The sequence below is a fragment of the Pan paniscus genome, chromosome 8 (assembly GCF_029289425.2).
Source record: "Pan paniscus chromosome 8, NHGRI_mPanPan1-v2.0_pri, whole genome shotgun sequence".
NCBI classification, from domain to species: domain Eukaryota; kingdom Metazoa; phylum Chordata; class Mammalia; order Primates; family Hominidae; genus Pan; species Pan paniscus.
In genome coordinates, this window is record NC_073257.2 from 25,363,482 (window position 1) to 25,390,611 (window position 27,130).

The 27,130-nt window shown below is 45.1% G+C and overlaps 1 protein-coding gene across 1 annotated transcript in view; it reads right to left on the reverse strand.

The window, feature by feature from the left end:
- Window positions 1–1,397: 1,397 nt before the first annotated feature.
- The window catches only part of CCDC3 (coiled-coil domain containing 3), a 260,010-nt gene continuing 234,277 nt past the window's right edge, over window positions 1,398–27,130 (reverse strand). The window contains exon 3 of the mRNA XM_055092416.2: window positions 1,398–3,024. Within this exon, the coding sequence (XP_054948391.1) occupies window positions 2,800–3,024 (225 nt within the window). The 3' untranslated portion in view covers window positions 1,398–2,799. The remainder of the gene's footprint in view (window positions 3,025–27,130) is intronic.

The following is a 27,130-nucleotide window of genomic DNA, read 5'->3' on the forward strand; positions in this document are numbered from 1 at the left end:
CCTGATTATCCAAGTGGCTTCAGAAAGATTTGATATTTACCCAGCTGTAGCTGTGAGCAGAGTTGCAAATTCCTCCCTGATTGATTGACATCAAAGGCCATTCTGCTGTCTTGTGTCTCGTGGCTTTGTGCAGGTCACTGAATTCCAAACTATGAAATTTGGACTTTTTATTAAGTGACTGGGAGCCATTGAAGGTTATTGAGCTGAGGAGTGACATGATCACATCAGTTAACATTTGGAACAGCACCATTATTAGGGACCATTGTATTACCTTCAAGAGAAATTTATCTGCAGTAATAGCTCAGTCTGGTCTTACATGAAGCCCAGTAACCCAGGGTCTGCCGAGAACATACTCATTACCGAGGAACCGGCCCATTTATTTTCTGACGTCTGGTTCCATTTCTCAGGAGAAATATCACAGAAGCTGGATTTGACTTACAGTCAGAGATGCAGACCATAATGATAACACTGCTGGGTTTTGGCTTTTTTATTTTACTTGTTTATTTATTTATTTATTTGAGATGGAGTCTCACTCTGTCACCAGGCTGGAGTGCAGTGGCACAATCTCGGCTTACTGCAACCTCCGCCTCCCAGGTTAAAGCAATTCTCCTGCCTCAGCCTCCTGAGTAGCTGGGACTACAGGCACGTGCCACCACTCCCGGCTAATTTTGTTGTATTTTTAGTAGGGACAGGGTTTCACCATGTTGGCCAGGATGGTCTGGATCTCTTGACTTCATGATCTGCCCACCTCGGCCTCCCCAAGTGCTGGGATTGCAAGCGTGAGCAAAGTGCTGGGATTACAGGCATGAGTCACTGCACCTGGCCTGGCTTTTTGATTTTTAAAGTTAGGCTAGCCCCTCATCCTGATGAATAACTCCAGGAAGTCCAGTGCGTGCACACGGAGGTTCATCACCGACTCGCAGCCTGCCTGGCATCTGCTTTTCTCCTCCAGATTACCCTCAGAGCTACTGATTTATTTTTAAGAAAGTGTCTCAGATCTCTTGTGTTCTTCCAGCCTCCCCTGAGAGGAACTTTATTTAGCATGAACTCATCTGCCTGACTCTCTAGAAAGGCTTCGTGGGCCAGGAAAAGGCAGTTGTTGGTCCACCAGTGAACCCCTTTTCTTTTGTCCGCCTGTGGGTTCCCTCTCTCTAACACTTCTTTATCTTCAACATTATGTCTTCTTTCTTGAGCACATCAGATCTAAATCTTTCTAGTGGGGGCTCGCTGGGTCAGGTGGTTTATATCAGCAAGTGGAGAAAAGCTCACGAGATACTGAGCTGCCAATACCTCAACCGTAACCCGACCTGGCTCTCATCACGCATAAGAGTGCAGTGACCGGCTGGGTGCAGTGGCTCACGCCTGTAATCCCAGCACTTTGGGAGGCTGAGGCGGGCGGATCAGGAGTTCAAGGTCAGGAGTTGAAGGCCAGCCTAGCCAACATGGCGAAACCCCATCTCTACTAAAAACACACAAATTAGCCAGGCGTGATGGTGTGCGCCTATAATCCCAGCTACTTGGGAGGCTGAGACAGGAGAATCGCTTGAACTTGGGAGGCGGAGGTTGCAGCGAGCGGATATCTTGCCACTGCACTCCAGCGTGGGCAACATAGCAAGACTCTGTCTCGGGGGGTCGGGGGGAAGAGTGCAGTGACCGACTCCTCTAATGAGGGCCAGCTGGTTCCCAGCACGGACATGGGAAGACAGCTGACTTTTGCACTCACCTAGCCCAAGGGGCTTGTCACCTGGCGCCCCCAGGAAGAAGACAGTGCTTACTCCGGAGCTGATAAAGGCATTAAATAACCCTGCAGGTGGGCAGGACTTAACATCCCTCCAGCTCCCCCTGGGCAGAGCCCCACTTCGTCAGCTGTGCTCCCAGCAGGAGCCCTCCAAGCTGCCCCTGCTTCAAGAGCTGCAGCCCAGGGCTTCTCACACTTCGGTCCGTCAGGGATCTTGCGAGACTGCAGATTTTGATTCAGCAGCTCTGGCCTGGGACCAGAGTATTTCTAAGCAGCTCTCAGGGGGTGCCACAGCTGCTGATCCCTGCACCACAGTTTGAGTAGTGAGGGACTCTTTCTGTGGTTCCCATTCCTGACTGCATATTCCACTCATCTTGGGAGCATTTGACAAATGCTGAGGCCTCGATCAATTGAATAAGGATCTCTGTTATCACATAGCCTTGAGCCGAGAGACAGAGCAGCTGCCTGGAAACCCCGTAACTTCCAGCTAAACAAATCTGAACTGCAACTATAAGTGATAACCAGCCTTCCTCTACAACAGTCCAGAATTAATTCCAGGCCTCCCAGGCTTTGTTTCAGCCAGAATATGGAACATCGTCTTGTCTGAACTAATCTTCTGCCCTTCCCAAACTTCCGGACCCCTCCCACTGTGCCTGCCTTCCGGAACTCATCGACTCCTCAGCAAAGCCCCCTAAAGTCTATGTAGATGGAAAAGGACAGAGAGAAATGCCCCCCAAAAGCAGGGAAAGACCCACAGACCTGGCTACTGATGGGGATCGTCATAGACAAGCCTGCCCCTGGCCCATAATGTATGTCAATTACCACATGTTAGCAACACTGCTCACAGGTGCATTCTAGAAGAAGGATTGATTGATTGGTTGATTGATTAACAGACAGCGCCATGTGCCAGCCACTGTTTTAAACACTCTTGTAATATTAACTCCTTCAATCTTTGTAACAACTCCATCAGATAAGTACAATTAGGCTGGGCGCGGTGGCTCATGCCTGTCATCCCAGCACTTTCGGAGGCCGAGGTGGGAGGATTGCTTGAGCCCGGGAGTTCAAGACCAGCCTGGGCAACATGGCAAAACCCTGTCTCTACAATAATAATAATAATAATAATAATAATAATACAAAAAATTCACCAGGTGTGTTGACGTACCCCTGTAGTACCAGCTGCTCAGGAGGTTGAGATGGGAGGATAGCTTGAGTCTGGGAGGTAGAGGCGTCAGTGAGCCAAGATCATACAACAGCACTCCAGCCTGGGCGACAGAGCAAGACTCTGTCTTTAAAAAAAAAAAGAAAAGAAAAGAAAAAAGAAAAAATATGTGATTATATCCCAGTTTTATAGATGAAGAAACTGAGGAACACAGAGGTGAAATGGCTTGTTCCAGGCACCACCACTAAGTGGCTGGTGTGGGTTAAATCGTGTCCTCTGCCACCCTGAAAGTCACATATTGGCGCACTAACCCCAATACCTCAAAATGTGACCTTATTTGGAAAGAGGGTCTTTCGGGTGGGCTTTAATCCAGTATGAATGGTATCCTTATAAAAAATGGGGATGGGGTGGGGAATTTGACCCTGAGACAGAAAACCACCAGGGGCTGGGGACAGGCCTGGACAGGGGCTCCCACAGACATCAGAAAAAGCCACCCTCACCAACACTGGCTCGGACTTCAGTGCTCCACACCTTGAGGCAATGCATTCTGGGGGGTTGTCAGACCCACCTCGTCTGTGGCATCTCATTAGGACAGGCCCTGGCAAACTAACGCAGTAGCAGAGCCAGGACTCAGACCCCGGCCATCTCAGGCCAGAGCAGGGACCCTTGCCACGCCATGGCAGCAGGCAGTAGCTTTGGGTCCTGCTCACAGGGACCCACTCCATCCTTCTTTCCCTCCCCTCGCTCTTTCTTCACTTCATTTTCTCCAATTTCACCATTTCTCCGTTTCCTCATTTCTTTCCATCACGTTAATTATCTATTGGATGTGTAACAAAATATTTAAAACTAAACGACTTCAAGCTACAAACACGATCTCGCAGCTTCTATGGGTCAAAAATCGGTGCACTTGGCTGGGTGCCTCTGGCTCCGGGACGCTCCGAGGTTAAGGTCAAGCTGCTGTCACTGGGGTTGCCACATCCCAGGACTTGGCCAGGACTGAAGGCTCTGCTTGCAAGCTCACTCTATGTCTGGGGACAGCTTTAGGTCCTCTTGACTGTGGGATCAAGGGCCTTGGTCTTTCGTTCTCACTACTGTGTGGGCCTCTTCATAGGGCTGGTCCCTACAAGGCAGCCTGCCTTCCCCAGCCCGAGTGATGCAAAAGGAAGGGGGTGGGTGGGGGGTGGGGGGAGGGAGAGAGAGAGAACAGGTACCCAGGATGCCAGCCAGTCTTTTTAAAACCTAATCTTGGAAATGATACCCCATTGCTTCTGCCGTACTCTTTGTTAGAACAAAGTCATTACGTTCAGCCCACACTCAAGGGAAGGAGTTACCCAGGGCGGAAATACCAGGAACATGGGGCCCAGCAGGGGTCTCTAAAAGGCTGCCAACCACACCGTCCTCCCTGTGTCTACGTGCTTGTGGCTGACCCTTGCTGATGGCAGGGGCAGGGGAGCCTGGGCTGTGGATCTGTGGTCTGTGTGTGCATGGTGAGGCCCAAACCACCCTGTGATAAACCAACGTGATGCCAGAGAGAGCCAAGCCGCTCTCAAAGCTACATATATCTCATGCCTTTAAAGTCTTTATTGCTATAAGAATACAGCACAAACACCAAAGCATTAGCAAACTTCCCTGAGGACACTTCAAACGTCAAGAAACATTTCCTATGAATCCTGAGAAGGAGCTTTTAACTCATCAGAGAAAAAATAAGCTTCGGCCAAAGGCCTCCAATCCACAGGCACATCCCACCCACCAAAGGGTGTCAACACATGCTTATTTATTTATTATGAGATGGAGTCTCACTCTGTCTCCCAGAGTGGAGTGCAGTGGCGTGATCTCAGCTCACTGCAACCTCTGTCTCCCGGTTCCAGCAGTTCTCATGCTTCAGCCTCCTGAGTAGCTGGGACTACAGGTGCGCACCACCATACCTGGCTAATTATTTTTGTATTTTTAGTAGAGATAGGGGTTCATCTTGTTGGTCAGGCTGGTCTCGAACTCCTGACCTCAGGTGATCCTCCCACCTTGGCCTCCCAAAGTGCTGGGATTATAAGCATGAGTCATGGCACCCAGCCTGAGTGCCTTTTTAAAGAACATGAGGGTTCTGATGCTCCACGGGGAGGTGGGAACTGAGTCCTGCCCCGCAGTGAATGATTCTGAGAACTGTGGATGAAACCCAGGCACAGAGGCTGCTCGGAAAACAGCCAGTTAGGCTGGATTTTCCTGAAGAAGGGCAGGGAAGCTCACAGGCAAAACATGCAGCTGGACCCAATAGAGGTGACCCCATCCTCCCATGCACACGTGCAAAGGGGTTTGCAGTGCCTGAAGCCCCTCCCCAGGAGTCATCATCCAGCCCCGTGGCAGCCCGGGAGGTGTGTGGCAATGGCCTGCCCCCTCATCTCTGCCTGTATTTGGGAAGATGGGGCTCAGAGAGAGGAAGCCACTGGTGTAAGGGCGCCTCCGGCCCAAGCCGGTGGCCATGCAACCCAACAAGACAAGAATTGGCAGCAGAAACGGCCAAGCAGAGGGCTGGAAGGAAAACTAGAAGAAAAATATAAAGTGAGTGTTTATTGAGGCCTCCTGGGCCTATCTTGGATATAGCGCAGCCTACAGCAGGTCAGCTTAAAGAGAGACAGGGGCAGACTGGGCTATCTCTTCCTCACTATGCTCATGGCTGGACATCCAGCTCCTAACCCTCTGGCCACCCTCAAACCCAGCCCCAGTAGGTGAAAAACTTAGGCCTCTCCACTCGTCTCTCCCCCACCTTCTCAGGTGAGGCGTTTTTTATTCAACAAAAATTTCTGGGCCAGGCACGGTGGCTCAGGCCTGTAATCCCAGCACTTTGGGATGCTGAGGCAGGAGGATTGCTTGAGCCCAGGAGTTCAAGACCATCCTGAGCAAACATAGTAAGACCCCATCTCTACAAAAAAATAATTTAAAAATTAGCCAGATGTGGTAGTGTGTGCCTGTCGTCCCAGCTACTCAGGGATCTGAGGTAGGGAAATCTCTTCAGCCCAGGAGGTCGAGGCTGCAGTGAGCTATGATCATACCACTGCACTCCAGCCTGGGCAACACGATGAGATCCTGTCTCTTAAAAACAAAGCAAAACAAACAAAACAAAAAAACACCTGGCCAGGTGCAGTGGCTCTCGCCTATAATCCTGGCACTTTGGAAGGCAGAGGTGAGCAGATCACCTGAAGCCAGGAGTTCAAGACTAGCCTGGCCAACATGGTGAAACCCCGACTCTACTAAAAATACAAAAATCATTCAGGTGTGGTGTTTGGTGCCTGTAGTCCCAGCTCCTCCAGAGGCTGAGGTAGGGGAATCTCTTGAGCCCAGGAGGTCAAGGGTACAGTGAGTTATAATCATACCACTGCACTCCAGCCTGGGCGAAAGAGCAAGACTCTGTCTCAAAAAAAAAAATCTGAGGACCTCCTACATGTCAGGCAGGCCCTGTCCTAGGCACTGAGGATGGACACAGCAGTGGGGAACACACACACCCGTCCCCCACCTCACTTCAGGTCTTCCAGACCTTTTCTATATGTTGGAGCCGTAGACACCATTAGAAGAGCTGGACTTTTGCGACCACCATCCTGTACAAAGATTGTTTCTAGGCTGAAGAAGCTGTAAGTGAGCTTTCCACTTTCCAGAGGCAGGCAGTACCAAACAGCCTTTCCCAGACGGGGGACCCCATGAATCTCTCACCAGAGACCCCACACAGGCACCTGGGTTAGAGTGCATGGAAGAGTTCTGTGGAAACGCTGTCTGGGATCTAACACCACCAGACATTGTCCAGCCATGTCTCATCACAAGCCAGAAACTCCCCCTGCTCCTCAAGCTGTCCCTCCCCCACATCAGCCACAGAGGGGGAGACTGGAGAGACTGGGTGGTGGTCCCGGATGTGCCACTAGCGTGCTATGTGATCTTGCATAGTTCATTCCAACTTTGTCCTTCTGTGTCCCACTCATATAATGAGGGGTTTGACAACAAGATTCCTGAGGTACCTGCTTGCTCTTTAAAATTCTCTGGCACCCAGACACAGCCCAAGTTCCAGTGAAAACTGCACTGAGGTCCAAACCCCTGCTGCATTTTGCTCTTTGCCTGGAAAAGGGTGTTGCCGTGTCAGCCATACCCTGTTTGCTTCCTGAGAAACATGGAGAAAAGTCTCCCTTGAATCTGTGAATTTCAGGTTTTTTCGGAGTTGGATCCCAGCCCGGAGCAGGGAAGAGCGTGAGGTAAAATTGTTCGAGTTGTCCAGAAATGCACATTTCCTGCAGTTTCTTTCCAAGTCTGGTGCTAAATGAACAAGCTCGAATGTGAACATGAACAAGGATGACTCAGGCTTAGAGAATGTTGGTAGCACGACACTGGCTGTAAATAATGGCAATGAAGGGACTTCTCTGACCCATTTGTTGACAAAAGATGGTAAGAGGTATTAATCTAGTTCAGGGATATCTAAACAGTTTTTGTTGTGCATCCTTATGATAAAATATTTTTGAACATTGTGCTCTGAATACATGAATATTTATATTTCTGGAAATTATAGGCATATACTATACCTACTTATGAACATATAAAACATACACAAAGAAAGAAAATTAGAAGGACAAGACCAAGATAAAAGAAACTGTTCAGTAGAACAAAATGTTTATCTTTGTTACATTCATGTCATCTTGGGTTTTGTTATTTTTATGGTTTTTTGTTTGTTTGTTTTTTTGAGACAGACTCTTACTCTGTCGCACAGGCTGGAGTACAGCGGCGCAGTCTCGGCTCACTGCAACCTCCGCCTCCCGGGTTCAAGTGATTCTTCCACCTCAGCCTCCTGAGTAGTTGGGATTATAGGCAAGTTTTGTTATTTTTTTAATCGTGATTTAAGACTTTGTAATACAGCAATTTGAAAACCTGATTTCAAGTCTAGTTTACTTAAATTTTTTTTTTTTTTTTAAGAGACGAGGTTGTTCTGTCACCCAGGCTGGAGTGTAGTGGTGCAATTATAGATCACTGTAGCCTCGAACTCCTGGGCTCAAGTGATTCTCCCATCTCAGCCTCCCTCACAACTGAGAATACAGTTGTGCATCGCCACACCAGCTACCTTCTTGGGTTTTGTGCTGTTGTAACGGAAAAAGTCATAATGCAAAAATACATATATCTAAATGAAAGAAGTCTATTTTGGAGGTGCTTTTCATTAGGGACATGAGCATATGCAAACTGGAAACTGACAAGGTTGAAGGTAGGGATTTCACAGGTGCTTCCTTCCTTCTCTCCCATCTCCTCCATCTCCTCCTACCCTTCCTGCCAAGCATCTTTGTACCCCTCTAAATCGTGTTACATAAACAAGTAACTGTGACCCATGTTCAAACAGTTCCTCCAAAGACCCTATTTCTCTGTAACACAATGAGTTAATGTTTATATTTAACTCTTAATAAAGACCTAAATTTTTTGAAAACTCATAAATGAATGGAAAATATATACCAGTGTCTTTGTTTTGGTTAGGCAGTCTTAGGAGCTTGGAGCTTCAGACCGCTAGAGCCATGGTTCCCAAATTCTTGATGAATATGGCCCCTTTCCATGGAACACAGCATCTTAGTGATTGGAACTAAGAAAAGACACTGCAAAAAGTTTTCAAAATGAATTATTAAAGTGCATCTGTATCTCTGTAATAATTGAGTAATAGTAATACATGCATGTGATATATTTCTGTGTTTCTTTCAATTTTTTTTTAGAGATGGGGTCTTGCTATGTTGCCCAGGCTCGTCTTGAACTTCTGGACTCAAGCTATCTTCCTGCCTCTGTCTCCCAAGAGGCTGGGATTACAGGCACATGCCACTGTGTCTGGCTTGTATGTGATATATTTCATCAATCCTCAGATAAGACTTGGGATACTTAGGGATTAGGCAACCCTGGCAACCACTCCACAATCCTAGACCATAACCAAGATGCCTTGAAGACACTCCCCTAGTGGGAGGGAAAGGACTTAGGAATGAATATCCAGACCTCTTAGTGATTGTTTTGAAAACTCAAACCTATTACTTGGTGACCAACCTTATACTAACCTAAGAGCCATATGCTAAGGCAGGCATGGTGAAATTGTCAATCTTTTTCTAGCTCCAGTCTGCATGACGATCGATGCTTGTGACCTCCTAGGGCAAAAAGTGAAATGAGGAGAGAAAATGAAGAGATGCAGATAAAATGCTTACACAGTAAAAGACCCATCTGCGGGGTAACTGAGGTGCAAGGATGTCCGCTAGTGCAGTGCTTCTAAACTTAAACCTACATGGGAAATACCTGTGTATCTTGATAAAATGCAGATTATGACTCAACAGATCTGGGCTGGGGCCTGACATTCTGCATTTCTAGAAGCTCCCAGGAGACGCAGACGCTGCTAATCCAAGACCATATGCCCTCAGTAAGGAGGCCCTAGCCCGTGTGCATTCTCAACTGGGAGTCCAGTCTTGCTTGAGCCTGTCTCGTTTTGCTGACAGCAGCCAACGGGTGTGAGATCTAAGCAGAGGCTGGCTTTGGCGAGCTACAGGGAGTAGCTAATGATCAGATTAGCTGCCCAGCCAAATAGCAGCACCTCAGTGTCACTTCCAGCCTAATGTCATGGCACCTTTGGGTTAAGTTTCTTTCAGTCCCATCCTCTCTGGGGACGGACGGAGCAGTCAAGCCAAGGAGGAGCAGTTCTCGTGGGTCCCACAGCGCCCCCCGCTGGCAGGAGGACACTCCAACGGGAGACCAGTCTTAGGGTAGAGGCGCAGCTGAGTTTCTGGCTGAAGATGAGGGCTGGAAGCAGGTGAAGCCAGGGAAGCAGCCCCTCGGCATGGGCTGTTGGCACCTAGCACGCCCACTGAGGCTCCTCATGGAACGGAAGTCCCTCTGTGACTGGAGCTACCAGTGTCACAGCTGTAGCAGGGACAAGCGGCTCAGGAGTGCCCGGTAGGGCTGGTTCCAGCAGCATCTGCACCTGGAAGGTAACACCGGGTGGCCATTTCTTTCAGGCCACCATGGCTTCTCCCCATCATCTTGTTTGAGGAAATCTAATTTCTGTGATTCCAAGGTGATCTCCTGGCCCCTACTAACTTCTATTGTCTTAAAAAGACAGGCGGGCGCAGTGGCTCACACTTGTAATCCCAGCCCTTTGGGAGGCTGAGGTGGGCAGATCACTTGAGGTCAGGAGTTCGAGACCAGCCTGGCCAACATGGCGAAACCCCGTTTCTACTAAAAACACAAAAATTAGCTGGGTGTGGTGGCGGGCATCTATAATCCCAGCTACTTGGGAGGCTGAGGCAGGAGGATCGCTTGAACCCAGGAGGTGGAGGTTGCAGTGAGCCAGACCACGCTGCTGCACTCCAGCCTGGGCAACAGAGCAAGACTCTGTCTCACAAAAAAAAAAAAAAAAAAAAAGAGAGAGAGAAAGATGAGTCTATTCTCTGGCAGGGCCTCCCTTTAGTAGTGATCCCCTCCATTGCAGGGTGGAAGACTGTAGATATTAACCTTGGTTAGATCAGAGCAAGACACCCCCACACCCCAGAGACAAAGGGGTGTGAACCAGTCTTTCTTAGGGGAAATGAGATGGTTTTGAAAGTTTCCTAAAATAGCTGTGAATTAGCTTGTGATGCTCTTAAAAGCGTCCTCCCACAGATTCCCACGTGGAGCGAATGTGCTAGGGAATCAGTTCGGGTTAATTTCCCTGTTCAGGAAGAACAGGTGTTCTCTTGTCTCCTTCTCACCCTGGCTGTTTGGCTACAAATCTAAATAGTGGAGTGGGAATGGGAGGGGCACGGCAGCAGGGACCGTGACAGTTTTGCCCACCATCATCGTGTCCCCCATGTACAGGTCAGCATTGGGTAACTATTTCTTGGATGAATTACTGAGTCAGTGGATGGAATGGTGGCAGCGGCTGTTACCCGGCCGGCCTCTGCCAGTTCCAGATCGTGGATGAAGACAGCTGATCCCCCCCAATGCCGCTCACCACTGGGCACTTCTTTCCAAAGCCCAGGTGTGTGGGTGCTGGCTGTCCCAGCTGCAGCTCCTGTTCCCTTTGTCTAAGCTCTGCTCCCCTGCTGACCACTCAAGGCCTTAAACTTGAAAAGGTCTTGGTTCTGAGCTGAGCCTCCCATCCTAGCATCGAAGAGCCACAGTGGCTTCTGGGAAATGGCTGGAACCCACTTAGCACCACCGGAGACAGGATTCTGCCAGCCTGTCCTGGACCTTGCCTGAGCATCAGTGAAGCCCACCCCACACCAGGACAGACCAGTCTTCAGGTTTGGCCATGCCTGGCCACTAGCAGTCTTTATAACCGCTTCAAGGGGCAGAGTTCCAAGTCGATTTAATCAGAAAGACTTGCAGATGTTTCCTTTCAGCCGGCTGATTGTGTGCATTCAGGATGCCTAGCAGAACGCCGGGGGTTTTGGGGACCCAATTAAGAACACGCAGGGTTTGGGGGGATCCGGTGTCTTCATCCGGGATCTGGGACTGACAGGGGCTGCTGGTTAAGAGCCGCTGCCCCTGTTCCATTCACTGGCTGAGTAATTCCTCCAAGAGATAGTTAGCAAGTGCTGACCTGCACACCGGGGACATGATGGTGGTGAGCAAGGGGGAGGGCGAGCTGGAACAGAGGCTGTGCGGGCAAAGAGAGGCGTGGGAGAGGAGGCACTTCCTGCCAACCCCTCGAGACTTGTTGGTGATTTTGAGGCCCTGAGGAGAGTCTATTCCTCTGAGAATGAAACGCAGTAATGAAAAGCCGTGAATCAGGACCTGGCTCCGGGAGGGATGTGTTCTGGCAGATCTCTCAGGCCTGAGCGGCGGGCTGGTGAGAGCAGAAAGAGAAGCTGTTCATGGTTATCACAGAAAGCCATCTAGCACACATTCTCCCCACCGTGCCTCGCCCATCCCTCCCTCCCTCCTTCCCCCCATGCTTCCTGGTGGGAATTCATCTTTGCTCTGGAACCCTGTGCTGAGCTGAGCTCAGGCATGAAACTCACATTCAACCTGCCAGATGCTGTGTTTATTCTGGCACCAACCATGAGCTCAGGGAGCCTCCTTGTCTGCTTCTCTGTGGCCCAAACACCTGCCAGCTACACGGCTATGTGAAGGCAAACCTGAAGCTAAGGCCCACAGCCCTGTGGCAGGGTCAGCAAGGGGGCCCAGCAGCCAGCCTACCTGTGCGCTACTTCCCATCTGCTCCCAGTTCGGGAGGGAGGAGAGGTGGTGAGGGGAAGACCCTTCTCATTTCTTGTTTTAACTCCTCCAATTTGGCTGAGTCTTCTCAAGGGCTTAGCTCAGTGGTATCAGCCTTGGCTGCACATTGGAATCGCCTGTGTGGTCCCCTGGTTCTGATTGTATCTGTCTGGGTGTGCCCTGGACATTGGAATGTCTAAGCTTCTGCAGGTGATTCTAATGTACAGCAAAAATGGATACCATTGGTCACTGAAGTATTTATACATCTGATGAGGACTAAATAGCCTGACCCTAGAGCGCCCACCTTCCTCATCTGGCTTATTCAAAGCAGGAATGACCTGGAGAAGAAAGATTTAATTAGGATGTTTCTGTCTATGGCTCTGCAGAAACTGTCTTTGTTTTTTCTCCATGTTCTTTAAGGGAAAATCCACCTGCTGATTGCTGTCTTCTAAGCAGGGAATTTTATTTTAAATTATAAAACAAAATTTATCTGGCCGGGCGCGGTGGCTCATGCCTGTAATCCCAACACTTTGGGAGGCCAAGGCGGGTGAATCACAAGGTCAGGAGATTGAGACCATCCTGGCTAACACAGTGAAACCCCGTCTCTACTAAAAATACAAAAAAAAATTAGCCAGGCGTGGTGGTGGGCGCCTGTAGTACCAGTTACTTGGGAGGCTGAGGCAGGAGAATGGTGTGAACCTGGGAGGCAGAGCTTGCAGTGAACCGAGATCGCACCACTGCACTCTAGCCTGGGTGACAGAGCGTGACTCCATCTCAAAAAAAAAAAAATTTATTTTAATTAACTTTAAAATATAGAATGATAGAATTGAGAATATGTTGAGAAACTAGCCACTCCTGATTTCTTTCTTTTTTAAATTGTTATTTTTATTTTACATTCAAGGGGGTACACGTGTAGGTTTGTTACAAGGGTAAATTGTGTGATACTGAGGTTCTCTTGATCCCATCACCCAGGTGGCAAACACTGTACCCAGTAGGAAATTTTTCAGCCCTGACCTCCCTCCCTCCTTTTGAAGTCCCTAGTATCTGTTGTTCCCATCTTTATGTCCACACGTACCCAAGATTTAGCTCCTACTTAAAAGTGAGAACATGCAGTGTTTGGTTTTCTGTTCGTGTGTTAATTTGTTTAGGATAATGGCCTTCAGCTGCATCCATGTTGCCGCAAAGGGCATGATTTCATTCTTTCTTATGGCTGCGTGGTATTCCATGGTGTATATATACCACACTTCCTTTATCCAGTCTACCACTGATGGACACCTAGGTTGATTCCATGTCTTTGTTGCTATTGTGAATAGTTGAGCAGGGAATTTTAAAACACTGTTGACAGAAATTATGTATCCCAGATAGGGTTGTCAGATAACTAATACAGGGTGCCAAGTTAAATATGATTTGAAAATAATCAATGAAATTTTTTAGTATATCCCATGCAATATGTGGGATATACTTATACTAAAACATTATTTAAATTTAACTAGGCATTCTATATTTTTATTTGATAAATCTGGTGACTGTAATAGATATGTTAATCAGAATAATATTATTTTGTTACATGTGACAAAAACCCTACTCAAACTCAAAGTGGAGAAAATAAATTTATTGGTTTACATCACTGAAAAGTCCATGTATTTAGGCTGTATTTAGATGTATCCAGGGATCTCTCTTCATCTCTTAGTTCTTCTTTTCGCCATCCAGGTCTTTCCAAATATACGGCAAGAAGGCCTCTAGTGGCTCAGGCCACAAGGCTCTAAGGGCTTATGACCCCAGTAGAAGAGAGAAAATCTCTCCTCCAAAAACAGGGAAGACTGGTTTTTCTGGCTTGAGTCACATGTCTACTCCTGAACCACTGTGCCCAAGGAAATTGGGTACAGTAGATCTCCCATATCCATGGATTCCGCATCCCTGAATTCAACCAACTGCTGATTGAACATATTTGGGGGAGAGCTGGGTGCAGTGGCTCACGCCTGTAATCTCAGCACTTTGGGAGGCCAAGGCGGGCGGATCACCTCAGGTCAGGAGTTCGAGACCAGCCTGGCTAACATGGTGAAACCCCATTTCTGCTAAAAATACAAAAACTTAGCCAGGCGGTGGTGTGCGCCTGTAATCCCAGCTACTTGGGAGGCTGAGGCAGGCGAATGGCATGAACCCAGGAGGCGGAGGTTGCAGTGAGCCGTTATCACACCATTGCACTCTAGCTTGGGCAACAAGAGCGAAACTCCATCTCAAAAAAAAAAAAAAAAAAAAATTAAAATATTTGGGGGAAAGGAATTCCACAAAGTTCCAAAAAGCAAAACTTGAATTTGTACACACTGAGTACTACATTGAATCCATGTGAATGAAGAGATGTGTAGGCATTGTATTAGGTATTGTAAGTAATCTAGAGATGATTTAAGGCATACAGGAGTATGTGTGTAGGTTATATGCAAATACCATGTCACCTTACATCAGAGACTTGAGTATCCTTGAATTTTGGTGTCTGTGGTGGGGAGGGGGTGGGACCTGGAGCCAATCCCCAGATCACATAGTCAGCATTGTAATAGACCAGGGTGTGGGTAGTTTTCTAAGGGAAAGAATTTTGAGCAACATATGTCTACTACATCCTACAGAAGAAGAGGAGATGCTCTTCTTACTCATCTCAAACATGTGCACAAGTATTGCCTAAGAAAAGGAAAATCTAAATTAGGAACATCTGTGAGATCAGAGTGTGTGGCTCCCCAGGGGAGTCTATAATGGACCTGCGTGGTTTCTCAGTTCTTCTAGCAGGAGAGCACCCAACACCTCACCCAGCTGCTGCCCCAGTGAAGTCGTCTGCATGTAGAAGTCTTTTCTTGAGACAGAGTTTTGCTCTTGTTACCCTGGCTGGAGTGCAATGGCACCATCTCGGTTCACTGCAACCTCCACCTCCCAGGTTCAAGCAATTCTTTTGCCTCAGCCTCCCAAGTAGCTGGGATCACAGGCACCCGCCACCACACCAGGCTAATCTTGTATTTTTAGTGGAGACAGAGGTGCACCATGTTGGTCTTGAACTCCTGACCTCAGGTGATCTGCCTACCTCGGCCTCCCAAAGTGCTATAATTACAGGCATGAGCCACCGCACCTGGCCACAACTTTTTTTTTTTGACGGAGTCTCACTCTTTCACCCAGGCTGGAGTGCAGTGGCGCTATCTCAGCTCACTGCAAGCTCCGACTCCCGGATTCATGCCATTCTCCTGCCTCACCCTCCCGAGTAGGTGGGACTACGGGTGCCCGCTACCATGCCTGGCTATTTTTTTTTTGTATTTTTAGTAGAGACGGGGTTTCACCATGTTAGCCAGGATGGTCTTGATCTCCTGACCTCGTGATCCACCCGCCTCGGCCTCCCAGAGTGCTGGGATTACAGGTGTGAGCCACTGTGCCCAGCCTTTTTTTTATATATATATATATGTATTTTCATGCTTATTTCTTTTATATATATATATTTTTTATTATACTTTAAGTTCTAGGGTACATGTGCACAATGTGCAGGTTTGTTACATATATATACATGTGCCATGTTGGTGTGCTGCACCCATTAACTCGTCATTTACATTAGGTATATCTCCTAATGCTGTCCCTCCCGCATCCCCCAACCCCACAACAGGCCCCAGTGTGTGATGTTCCCCTTCCTCTGTCCAAGTGTTCTCATTGTTCAGTTCCCAGCTATGAGTGAGAACATGCGGTGTTTGGTTTTTTGTCCTTGCGATAGTTTGCTGAGAATGATGGTTTCCAGCTTCATGCACATATACACCATGGAATACTATGCAGCCTTTTTTTTTTTTTTAAAGAGAGATAGGAAGCTAGGCATGGTGGCACTTGCCTGTAATCCTAGCTACTTGGGAGGCTGAAGCACGAGAATCACTTGAAACCGGGAGGCAGAAGTTGCAGTGAACAAAGATTATGCCACTGCACTCCAGCCTGGGGGACAGAGTGAGACTCTGTCTCAAAAAATAATAATAATAAAAATAAAGACAAACAGGGTCTCACTCTATCCCCCAGGCTGAGTGCAGTGGCACAATCATAGCTCACTGCAGCCTTGAACTCCTGGGCTCAAGTGATCCTCCTGCCTCAGCCTCTTGAGTAGTTGGGACTACAGGTGGGCGCCACCATGCCCAGCTAGATTTTTTGTATTCTATTGTTGAGATGGGCTCTCCCTGTGTTGCCCAGGCTAGTCTCCAGCTCCTCAAACAATCCTCCCATTTTGGCTTTCCAAAGCACTGGGGTTTCAGGTGTGAGCCACTGCAACTTGCCGCCTTGTTGAATGTTCTAAGTTGCTGAAAGGATGAGGGAGACATCTCCATTATCCTTTAATCTCCGTTAAGTAAGTCAGCATTCCTACTTAACATACATCTCAATCAGGGGTGTATAGCAGACTCAACTTTTTCAGAACAAAGTTGCCTGTCTCATACTTCAAGACATTCTGATTGAGAAGGTAGAGATGGAGGGCCAGATTGGAATATGTATATTTTGGTTTTTAAAGAACCCCACAAATTCTTCTGATAAACTGCTATCTACTTCCCACAGTTATTTCAGAAATTAGTTCTGAAATACTTCTCTCCTGTTGCTTAGAATATCAATACGAATTCTGCAGCAACAATGCCTGTGGTTTGATGTCAATGCCTCCTCACACCATGGCATACCACAATTGTATTGCGAATAATTTAGTATAAATATCAGCCAACCTAACGTTGCCTGCTGCTAACCAATTTTAATCTCATATTTAGAAATACCTTTGTGCATGCACAAAAAGACTTGGAAAATGAGGTTTCTTAATTAAAAGAGGTGGTCCCCTTCTTCAGATGGTTTAGGTTTGGTTCTGGCAGAGGTTGGGGATGGAACCCAAGAGAAACACACCGTTCTTTCTCTTCTCACTCCTAGAAACATGTTTTGACAGTCTTCCCTGTGATATCTTGGGGGTGGAACTGCCATTGGTGACATGATTATTAAATGTGGTGATGGATGAATGCTTTGCTTATTTTACCTTGTGTTACCACTGATATAAATCAAATCCTGCCTGACATCAAAAAGCGCTGGAATCCTGGAAGCCCACAGCCAAACAAGAACCATAGGGTGGCTTCAATAGGGGGTTGCCAGGCTGGTAGGATAGCAAAATGGGGGTGAGAGTTTGGAGAACAGAGACAGCCACCACCTAAGGCTGCAGTGAGCTGTATGTAGATACATATGCAGGTATGTAGATTCATACCTGTCCACTCTGAACTCATTTCAACGTTCTAATTATTAGCAATTATGAAATAGTTTTCTCATACGTTAGTTTCTTCCAGTCCTCCTCCTCTCTCACTGTCAATTCAAGGTAAACTGCTCCATTTGTATTAATCAGGGTTCACCAGCGAGATAGAATCAACAGAATGTAGAGATATAAACAGAGAGCTACGAGAGGGGGATTATTAGGGGAATTGGCTCACATGATTATGGAGGTTGAGATGTCTCGCAACAGGTCACCTGCAAACTGGAGACCCTGGGATGCTGGTATCACGGCTTAATCCAAGTCCAAAAGTCTCAGCACCAGGGGATCTGCCATTCAAAAGTTAAAGGGCCTCTCCCACCCCTACCCCTTATCCACCCCCCACTACTAAATGAAAGTGATATTTTCCAGTTAAGTTTCCACACTGCAAGATTAAACATAAAAATATTAACATCTAGCCAGATCCATCATTTTCAGATTCATATTTTAGCTGAAATGATAATAATTATTTTTTTTTTACATTGGATTCCTTTTCTAGCAGTGGAGACCTCTCCACTGAAATACCACTAAAGACGTAAGAGGCTGGGCATGGTGGCTAACACCTGTAATCCCAACATTTGGGAGGCCGAGGCGGGCAGATCACTTGAGGTCAGGAGTTCGAGACCAGCCTGGCCAACATGGTGAAACCCTGTCTCTACTTAAAATACAAAAATTAGCTGGGCATGGTGGCAGGTGCCTGTAATCCCAGCTACTCAGAGGCTGAAGCAGGAGAATAGCTTGAACCCGGAAGGTGGAAGTTGCAGTGAACTGCAATCATGCCATGCACTCCAGCCTAGGTTACAGAGTGAAACTGCCTCAAAAAAAAAAAAAAAAAAAAAAAAAAAAAAGACTACGTTCCAAGATGGTCAAATACGAACAGCTCCGGTCTGTAGCTCCCAGTGTGATCGACGCAGAAGATGGTGATTTCTGCATTTCCAACTGAGCCTCTGCTGGTGATACCCAGGTAAACAGGTTCTGGAGTGGACCTCCAGCAAACTCCAACACACCTGCAGCTGAGGGACCTGACTGTTAGAAGGAAAACTAACAAACAGGAAGGAATAGCATCAACATCAACAAAAAGGACATCCTCACCAAAACCTCATCTGTAGGTCACCAGCATTAAAGACCAACGTAGATAAAACCACAAAGATGGGGAGAAACCAGAGCAGGAAAGCTGAAAATTCTGAAAACCAGAGCGCCTCTTCTCCTCCAAAGGATTGCAGCTCCTTGCCAGCAATGGAACAAAGCTGGACAGGGAATGACTTTGACGAGCTGACAGAAGTAGGCTTCAGAAGGTCGGTAATAACAAACTTCTCCGAGCTAAAGGAGGATTTTTGAACCCATTGCAAGGAAGCTAAAAACTTTGAAAAAAGATTAGATGAATGGCTCACTAGAATAAACAGTGTAGAGAAGACCTTAAATGACCTGTTGGAGCTGAAAACCGTTGCTCGAGAACGATGTGATACATGCATAAGCTTCAGTAGCTGATTCGATCAAGTGGAAGAAAGGGTATCAGTGATTGAAGATCAAATTAGTGAAATAAAGCAAGAAGAGAAGTTTAGAGATAAAAGAGTAAAAAGAAACAAACAAAGCCTCCAAGAAATATGGGACTATGTGAAAAGACCAAATCTACATTTGATTAGTGTACCTGAAAGTGACGGGGAGAATGGAACCAAGTTGGAAAACACCCTTCAGGATACTATCCAGGAAAACTTCCCCAACCTAGCAAGGCAGGCCAACATCCAACTTCAGGAAATACAGAGAACGCCACAAAGATACTCCTTGAGAAGAGCAACCCCAGATTCACCAAGTTTGAAATGAAGGAAAAAATGTTAAGGGCAGCCAGAGAGAAAAGTCGAGTTACCCACGAAGGGAAGCCCATCAGACTAACAGCGGATCTCTTGGCAGAAACTCTACAAGCCAGAAGAGAGTGGGGGCCAATATTCAACATTCTTAAAAGAATTTTCAATCCAGAATTTAATATCCAGCCAAACTAAGCTTCACAAGTGAAGGAGAAATAAAATCCTTTACAGACAAGCAAATGCTGAGAGATTTTGTCCCCACCAGGCCTGTCTTACAAGAGCTCCTGAAGGAAGCACTAAACATGGACAGGAACAACTGGTACCAGCCATTGCAAAAACATGCCAAATTGTAAAGACCATCAATGCTAGGAAGAAACTGCATCAACTACGAGCAAAATAACCAGCTAACATCATAATGACAGGATCAAATTCACATACAACAATATTAACCTTAAGTGTAAATGGGCTAAATGCTCCAATTAAAAGACACAGACTGGCAAATTGGATAAAGAGTCAAGACCCTTCAGTGTGCTGTATTCAGGAAACCCATCTCACAGGCAGAGACACACATAGGCTCAAAATAAAGGAGGAAGATCTACCAAGCAAATGGAAAACAAAAAAAGGCAGGGGTTGCAATCCTAGTCTCTGATAAAACAGACTCTAAACCAACAAAGATCAAAAGAGACAAAGAAGGCCATTACATAATGGTAAAGGAATCAATTCAACAAGAAGAGCTAACTATCCTAAATGTATATGCACCCAATACAGGAGCACCCAGATTCATAAAGCAAGTCCTTAGAGACCTACAAAGAGACTTAGACTCCCACACAATAATAATGGGAGACTTTAACACCCCCCTGTCAATATGAGAAAGATCAATGAGACAGAAGGTTAACAAGGATATCCAGGACTTGAACTCAGCTCTGCACCAAGCAGATCTAATAGACATCTACAGAACTCTCCACCCCAAATCAACAGAATATACATTCTTCTCAGTACCACATTTGCACTTATTCCAAAATCGACCACATAGTTTGAAGTAAAGCACTCCTCAGCAAATGTAAAAGAACAGAAATCACAACAAATTGTCTCTCAGACCACAGTGCAATCAAATTAGAACTCAGGATTAAGAAACTCACTCAAAACTGCACAACTGCATGGAAACTGAACAACCTGCTCCTGAATGACTACTGGGTAAATAATGAAATGAAGGCAGAAATAAAGATGTTCTTTGAAATCAATGAGAACAAAGACACAATGTACCAGAATCTCTGGGACACGTTTAAAGCAGTGTGCAGAGGGAAATTTATAGCACTAAATGCCCACAAGAGAAAGCAGGAAAGATCTAAAATCAACACCCTAACATCACAATTAAAAGAATTAGAGAAACAAGAGCAAACAAATTCAAAAGCTAGCAGAAGGCAAGAAATAACTAAGATCAGAGCAGATAGAGACACAAAAAACCTTCAAAAAATCAATGAATACAGGAGCTGGTTTTTTGAAAAGATCAACAAAATTGATAGACCACTAGTAAGACTAATAAAGAAGAAAAGAGAGAAAAATCAAATAGATGCAATAAAAAAGGATAAAGGGGATATCACCACTGATCCCAGATAAATAAAAACTACCATCAGATAATACTATAAAGACCTCTACACAAATAAACTAGAAAATCTAGAAGAAATGGATAAATTCCTGGACACATACACCCTCTCAAGACTAAATCAGGAAGAAGTTGAATCTCTGAATAGACCAATAACAGGCTCTGAAATTGAGGGAATAATTAATAGCCTACCAACCAAAAAAAGTTCAGGACCAGAATTCACAGCCGAATTCTACCAGAGGTACAAAGAGGAGCTGTTACTATTCCTTCTGAAACTATTCCAATCAATAGAAAAAGAGGGAATCCTCCCTAACTCATTTTATGAGGCCAGAATCATCCTGATACCAAAGCCTGACAGAGACACAACAAAAAAAGGGAATTTTAGACCAATATCCCTGATGAATATTGATGCGAAAATCCTCAATAAAATACTGGCAAACCAAATCCAGCAGCTCATCAAAAAGCTTATCCACCGTGATCAAGTCAGCTTCATCCCTGGGATGCAAGCTGGTTCAACATACACAAATCAATAAATGTAATCCATCACATAAACAGAACCAAAGACAAAAGCCACATGATTATCTCAATACATGCAGAAAAGGCCTTCAACAAAACTCAATAGCCCTCCATGCTAAAAACTCTCAATAAACTAGGTATTGATGGAACGTATCTCAAAATAATAAGAACTATTTTTGGCAAACCCACAGCCAATATCATACTGAATGGGCAAAAACTGGAATCATTCCCTTTGAAAACTGGCACCAGACAGGGATGCCCTCTCTCTCACCGCTCCTATTCAACATAGTGTTGGAAGTTCTGGCCAGGGCGATCAGGCAAGGGAAAGCAATAAAGGGTATTCAATTAGGAAAAGAGGAAGTCAAATTGTCCCTGTTTGCAGATGACATGATTGTATATGTAGAAAACCCCACTGTCTCAGCCCAAAATCTCCTTAAGCTGATAAACAACTTCAGCAAAGTCTCAGGATACAAAATCAATGTGCAAAAATCACAAGCATTCCTATACATCAATAACAAACAGAGTGCCAAATCATGAGTGAACTTCCATTCACAATTGCTACAAAGAGAATAAAATACCTAGGAATCCAACTTACAAGGGATGTGAAGGGCCTCTTCAAGGAGAACTACAAACCACTGCTCAACGAAATAAAAGAGGACACAAAAAAATAGAAGAACATTCCCTGCTCATGTACAGGAAGAATCAATACCATGAAAATGGCCATACTGCCCAAGGTAATTTATAGATTCAATGCCATCCCCATCAAGCTACCAATGACTTTCTTCACAGAATTGGAAAAAACTAAAGTTCATATGGAACCGAAAAAGAGCCTGCATTGCCAAGACAATCCTAAGCCAAAAGAACAAAGCTGGAGGCATCACGCCACCTGACTTCAAGCTATACTGCAAGCCTACAGTAACCAAAACAGCATGGTACTGGTACCAAAACAGATATATAGACCAATGAAACAGAACAGAGGTCTCAGAAATAATACCACACATCTACAACCATCTGATCTTTGACAAATCTGACAAAAACAAGCAATGGGGAAAGGATTCCCTATTTAATAAATGGTGCTGGGAAAACTGGCTAGCCGTATGTAGAAAGCTGAAACTGCATCCCTTCCTTACACCTTATACACAAATTAATTCAAGATGGATTAGAGACTTAAATCCACCTAAAACCATAAAAACCCTAGAAGAAAACCTAGGCAATACCATTCAGGACATAGGCATGGGCAAGGACTTCATGACTAAAACACCAAAAGCAAAGGCAACAAAAGCCAAAATAGACAAATGGGATCTAATTAAACTAAAGAGCTTCTGCATGGCAAAAGAAACCACCATCACAGTGAACAGGCAACCTACAGAATGGAAGAAAATTTTTCTAATCTACCCATCTGACAAAGGGCTAATATCCAGAATCTACAAAGAACTTAAACAAATTTACAAGAAAAAAGCAAACAACCCCATCAAAAAGTGGGCAAAGGATATGAACAGACAGTTCTCAAAAGAAGACATTTGTGCAGCCAACAGACACATGAAAAAATGCTCATCATCACTGGCCATCAGAGAAATGCAAATCAAAACCACAATGAGATGCCATCTCACACCAGTTAGAATGGCGATCATTAAAAAGTCAGGAAACAACAGGTGCTAGAGAGGATGTGGAGAAATAGGAACACTTTTACACTGTTGGTGGGACTGTAAACTAGTTCAACCATTGTGAGAGACAGTGTGGCGATTCTGCAAGGATCTAGAACTAGAAATACCATCTGACCCAGCGATCCCATTACTGGGTATATACCCAAAGGACTATAAATCATGCTGCTATAAAGACACATGCACACGTATGTTTATTGTGGCACTATTCACAATAGCAAAGACTTGGAACCAACCCAAATGTCCATCAATGATAGACTGGATTAAGAAAATGTGGCAGATATATACCATAGAATACTATGCAGCCATAAAAAAGGATGAGTTCATGTCCTTTGTAGGGACATGGGTGAAGCTGGAAACCATCATTCTGAGCAAACTGTCACAAGGACAGAAAACGAAACACCGCATGTTCTCACTCATAGGTGGGAATTGAACAATGAGAACACTTGGACACAGGGTGGGGAGCATCACACACTGGGGCCTGTCGTGGGGTTGGGGGCAGGGGGAGGGAAAGCATTAGGAGAAATACCTAATGTAAATGACGAGTTAATGGGTGCAGCACACCAACATGGCACATGTATACCTACGTAACAAACCTGCATGTTGTACACATGTACCCTAGAACTTAAAGTATAATAAAAAAAATTAAAAATAAATAAATAACCCACCCCCGCCGCCAAAAAAAACCTGCAAGGGAGTGGGCTATGCACTCCCTCAGCGTCTGAAGGCAGGATCTGAAGAAGGCATGTACCAGCCCCACCTTTCCCTACGGGATGATGGTTCACCTTGGAAACTAATTACTTTTTAAAATTTTAATATAAGGTTTTAAATTATTTACCATCAGGAAAGCTGAAATGAACAAAGATTGACATCATATAACCCTGGCTTAAGGTCACCAAATTTTGAGAATGTAGACTCACATAAATAAGTAGATTTATATACATAACAAGTAATTTTTTCACTGCTTCGCAAGTTATTACAGGTAATTACTAAGGAAAGCTGACCAGAATACTTCCAGAGTTGCTACAGAATAACATTTGGAGCCACCTTGGTTGGAAATATACGGAGGCAGTGGAGTTGAACGGTAGACTGAGAAACTTCTCATCCACTGTCTCTTTTATCATCTTGCAAAGTATTCACCAAGAACATTTACTATAAGAAAAGTGACTAGATAGCATCCTTAATTTTACCAACAAGGTAATGATTTTTTATTACACATGGAACAATGAAGAATGTCAGACCCTTCAGATTTCTCACGACCAATTCTCCTTCTCAACTGTCAAGACTTTTTCATTGCAGGGATCTTGTCATGTTTAGTGTTTTTAAGATACAGTTTTCCCTTAAAATTGTTGACAGCATGAAGCTGTGAAAACATATCTGCTTCAATAAGCCAATTTTGTGAGTCATATTTTTAAAAAATATGTTGTTAAATTTAACCAGTGATGTGTTGTTAGACCCACTCTCCAGAAAGAAAAAAGAAAAAGAAAAAACAGAAAGTCCTGATTTGTTGTGTTTGCCAATTTCTGTGGTGTAAATCCTCCCACTGTGGCTGATTTCAAGCGACAAAGTAGTGTCACTAAATGCAGAGGTGGGAAGAGACGTGCATGGTTGATTCTCACAAGTTGGTATGAGCCAGGAAGAGCAGGATTCAGGACACCATGGATTTTAGCCACACATGAAAAGATGCATGCAGTCTATGTGTGAGGTCTAACAAATATGTAAAAGAGAACACCCATGTTACTCCACCAAAGTCAAGAAACAGAGCATCACCTGCACCCCAGCAGTCCACTGCATGCCCCTTATAATCTTCCCGGTTAGTTAGCCACTTTTGTCACTTTTCTGCTATTCTTTTTACACCTTTTTTTCTTTTTTATCACATAAGTGTGCATCCCTAAATGTTCTGATTTAATTTCGCCTGTCTTGAACTTTATATAAATGAAATCGGCCAGGCGTGTTGGCTCACACCTGTAATCCCAGCACTTTGGGAGGCCGAGGCGGGTGGATCACCTGAGGGCAGGAGTTCGAGACCAGCCTGGTCAATATGGTGAAACCCCGTTGCTACTAAAAATAGAAAAATTAGCTGGGTGTGGTGGCGGATGCCTGTAATCTCAGCTACTCAGGAGGCTGAGTCAGGAGAATTGCTTGAATCTGGCAGGCGGAGGTTGCAGTGAGCCGAGATTGTGCCATTGCACTCCAGCCTGAGCAACAAGAGCAAAACTCCATCTCAAAAAAAAAAAAAAAGAAATCATACTCTAAGTATAAGTATTCTTTTTGGTGATTTTTTTTTTTTTTTTTGAGACAAGCTCTCACTGTGTCACCCAGGTTAGAGTACAGTGGCATGACCTTGGCTCACTGCAACCTCTTCCTCCTGGGCTCAAGCCATCCTCCCACCTCAGCCTCCCCAGTAGCTGGGACCACAGGCATGCACCACCACATCTGGCTAATTTTTGTATTTTTAGTGGAGATGGAGTTTCACCATGTTGCCCAGACTGGTTTCAAACTCCTGAGCTCAAGCAATGTACCCACCTTGGCCTTCCAAAGTGCTGAGATTATAGGCATAAGCCACTGCACCCGGCCTCTTTTGTGTTTTATTTTGCTCAACATTATATTTGTAAGATTTATCCATGCTGTTGCATCTAGCTATAGTTCATTCTTTTTTTTGTTTTGAGACAGGGTCTCACTCTGTTGCCCAGGCTGGAGTTCAGTGACACAATCATGGTTCACTCTGGCCTCGGCCTCCTCAGCTCAAGCAGTCCTCCTGCCTCAGCCTCCCAAATAACTTGAACTACAGGCACATGCCACCACATACAGCTAATGTTTTTGTATCTTTTGTAGAGATGGGATTTTGCCATGTTGCCCAGGTTGGTCTTGAACTCTTGGGCTCAAGCGATCTGCCTGCCTTGATCTCTCAAAGTGCTGGGATTACAGGTATGAGCTGCTGCGCCTGGCCTAGCTCATTCATTTTTATTGCTACACAGTATTACAACATAAAAATATCCTCAGGGATATGCTGGAGGCAGCTTATACAGACTCATGAGCGTTGATTGTTAAATGTTCACAAATTTTGTAAGCTAGTTAATGTCATGTTGGGAGCTTGAAATTGGCCATGATGAGTTATTTGCACCATGGAAATTAGCAAATGCTACAAATCAGGGCTTTTTCTCCCTGTTGTTAAACATCTGCCAGCATGCCATTGAATATACAATAATGTATTTATCCATCCTACAGTAAATGGGCATTTGGTTTGTTTCCAGTTTTTGACTCTGAATATTCTCTTCCATGTATACTGGTAAACGTGTGCTCACATTTTTAGAGGAGAGAATATAGCACAGAAGTGAAATTGTTAGGTTATATGGTATGCCATGTTCAATTTTAGTTGATAATGTCAAAGAATTTTCCAAAGTGTTGGTACCAATTTACATAGAATCCTGGTTTTGTTTGCGAATTCTTATTACTCCTGTTATTCCTATTAAACCCATGATATTGCTAGAGTTTCAAACTTGTGCCAAACAAATGGTTGTATACTTAGATATGATTATGGCTTTAAGATGCATTTTCCTAATTTTTTTTTTTTTTTTGAGATGGAGTCTCCCTCTGTCTCCCAGGGCATGATCTTGGCTCACTGCAACCTCCACCTCTCAGGTTCAAGCGATTCTCCTGCCTCAGCCTCCCGAGTAGCTGGGATTACAGGCGTGCGTTACCACACCCAGCTAAGTTTTGTATTTTTAGTAGAGACCGGGGTTTCACCATGTTGGCCAGGCTGGTCTCAAACTCCTGACCTCAGGTGATCTGCCCGCCTCGACCTCCCAAAGTGCTGGGGTTACAGGCGTGAGCCACCGTGCCTGGCCGCATTTTCCTAATTTCTAATGAGGTTGAGCACCTTTCCTTATGTTGTTTGGCTCATTTGAATTTTTTCTTGTGTAAAGTACTTGTTCAAGTTTTGCTGAATTTTTTACTGTATTTTTCTTATTGGTTTTTCAGAGTTCTTTTTATATTCCAGATATTCTAATATAAGTCTGCTGTTATACATTTCCCTCTATTTCTTTTTATCTCTTTCCTGAACAAAAAATATGGTCTATGGTTAATGTGGGTACAATTGTACAGACTCTAGGTTTATTTTGATCTTGTGTGTATGATTTTTTGCTTGGCCCCATTTCACCTTCTCTGGAACCACTTTGTTTCTCTGATCTAGAGTTACAATTTTA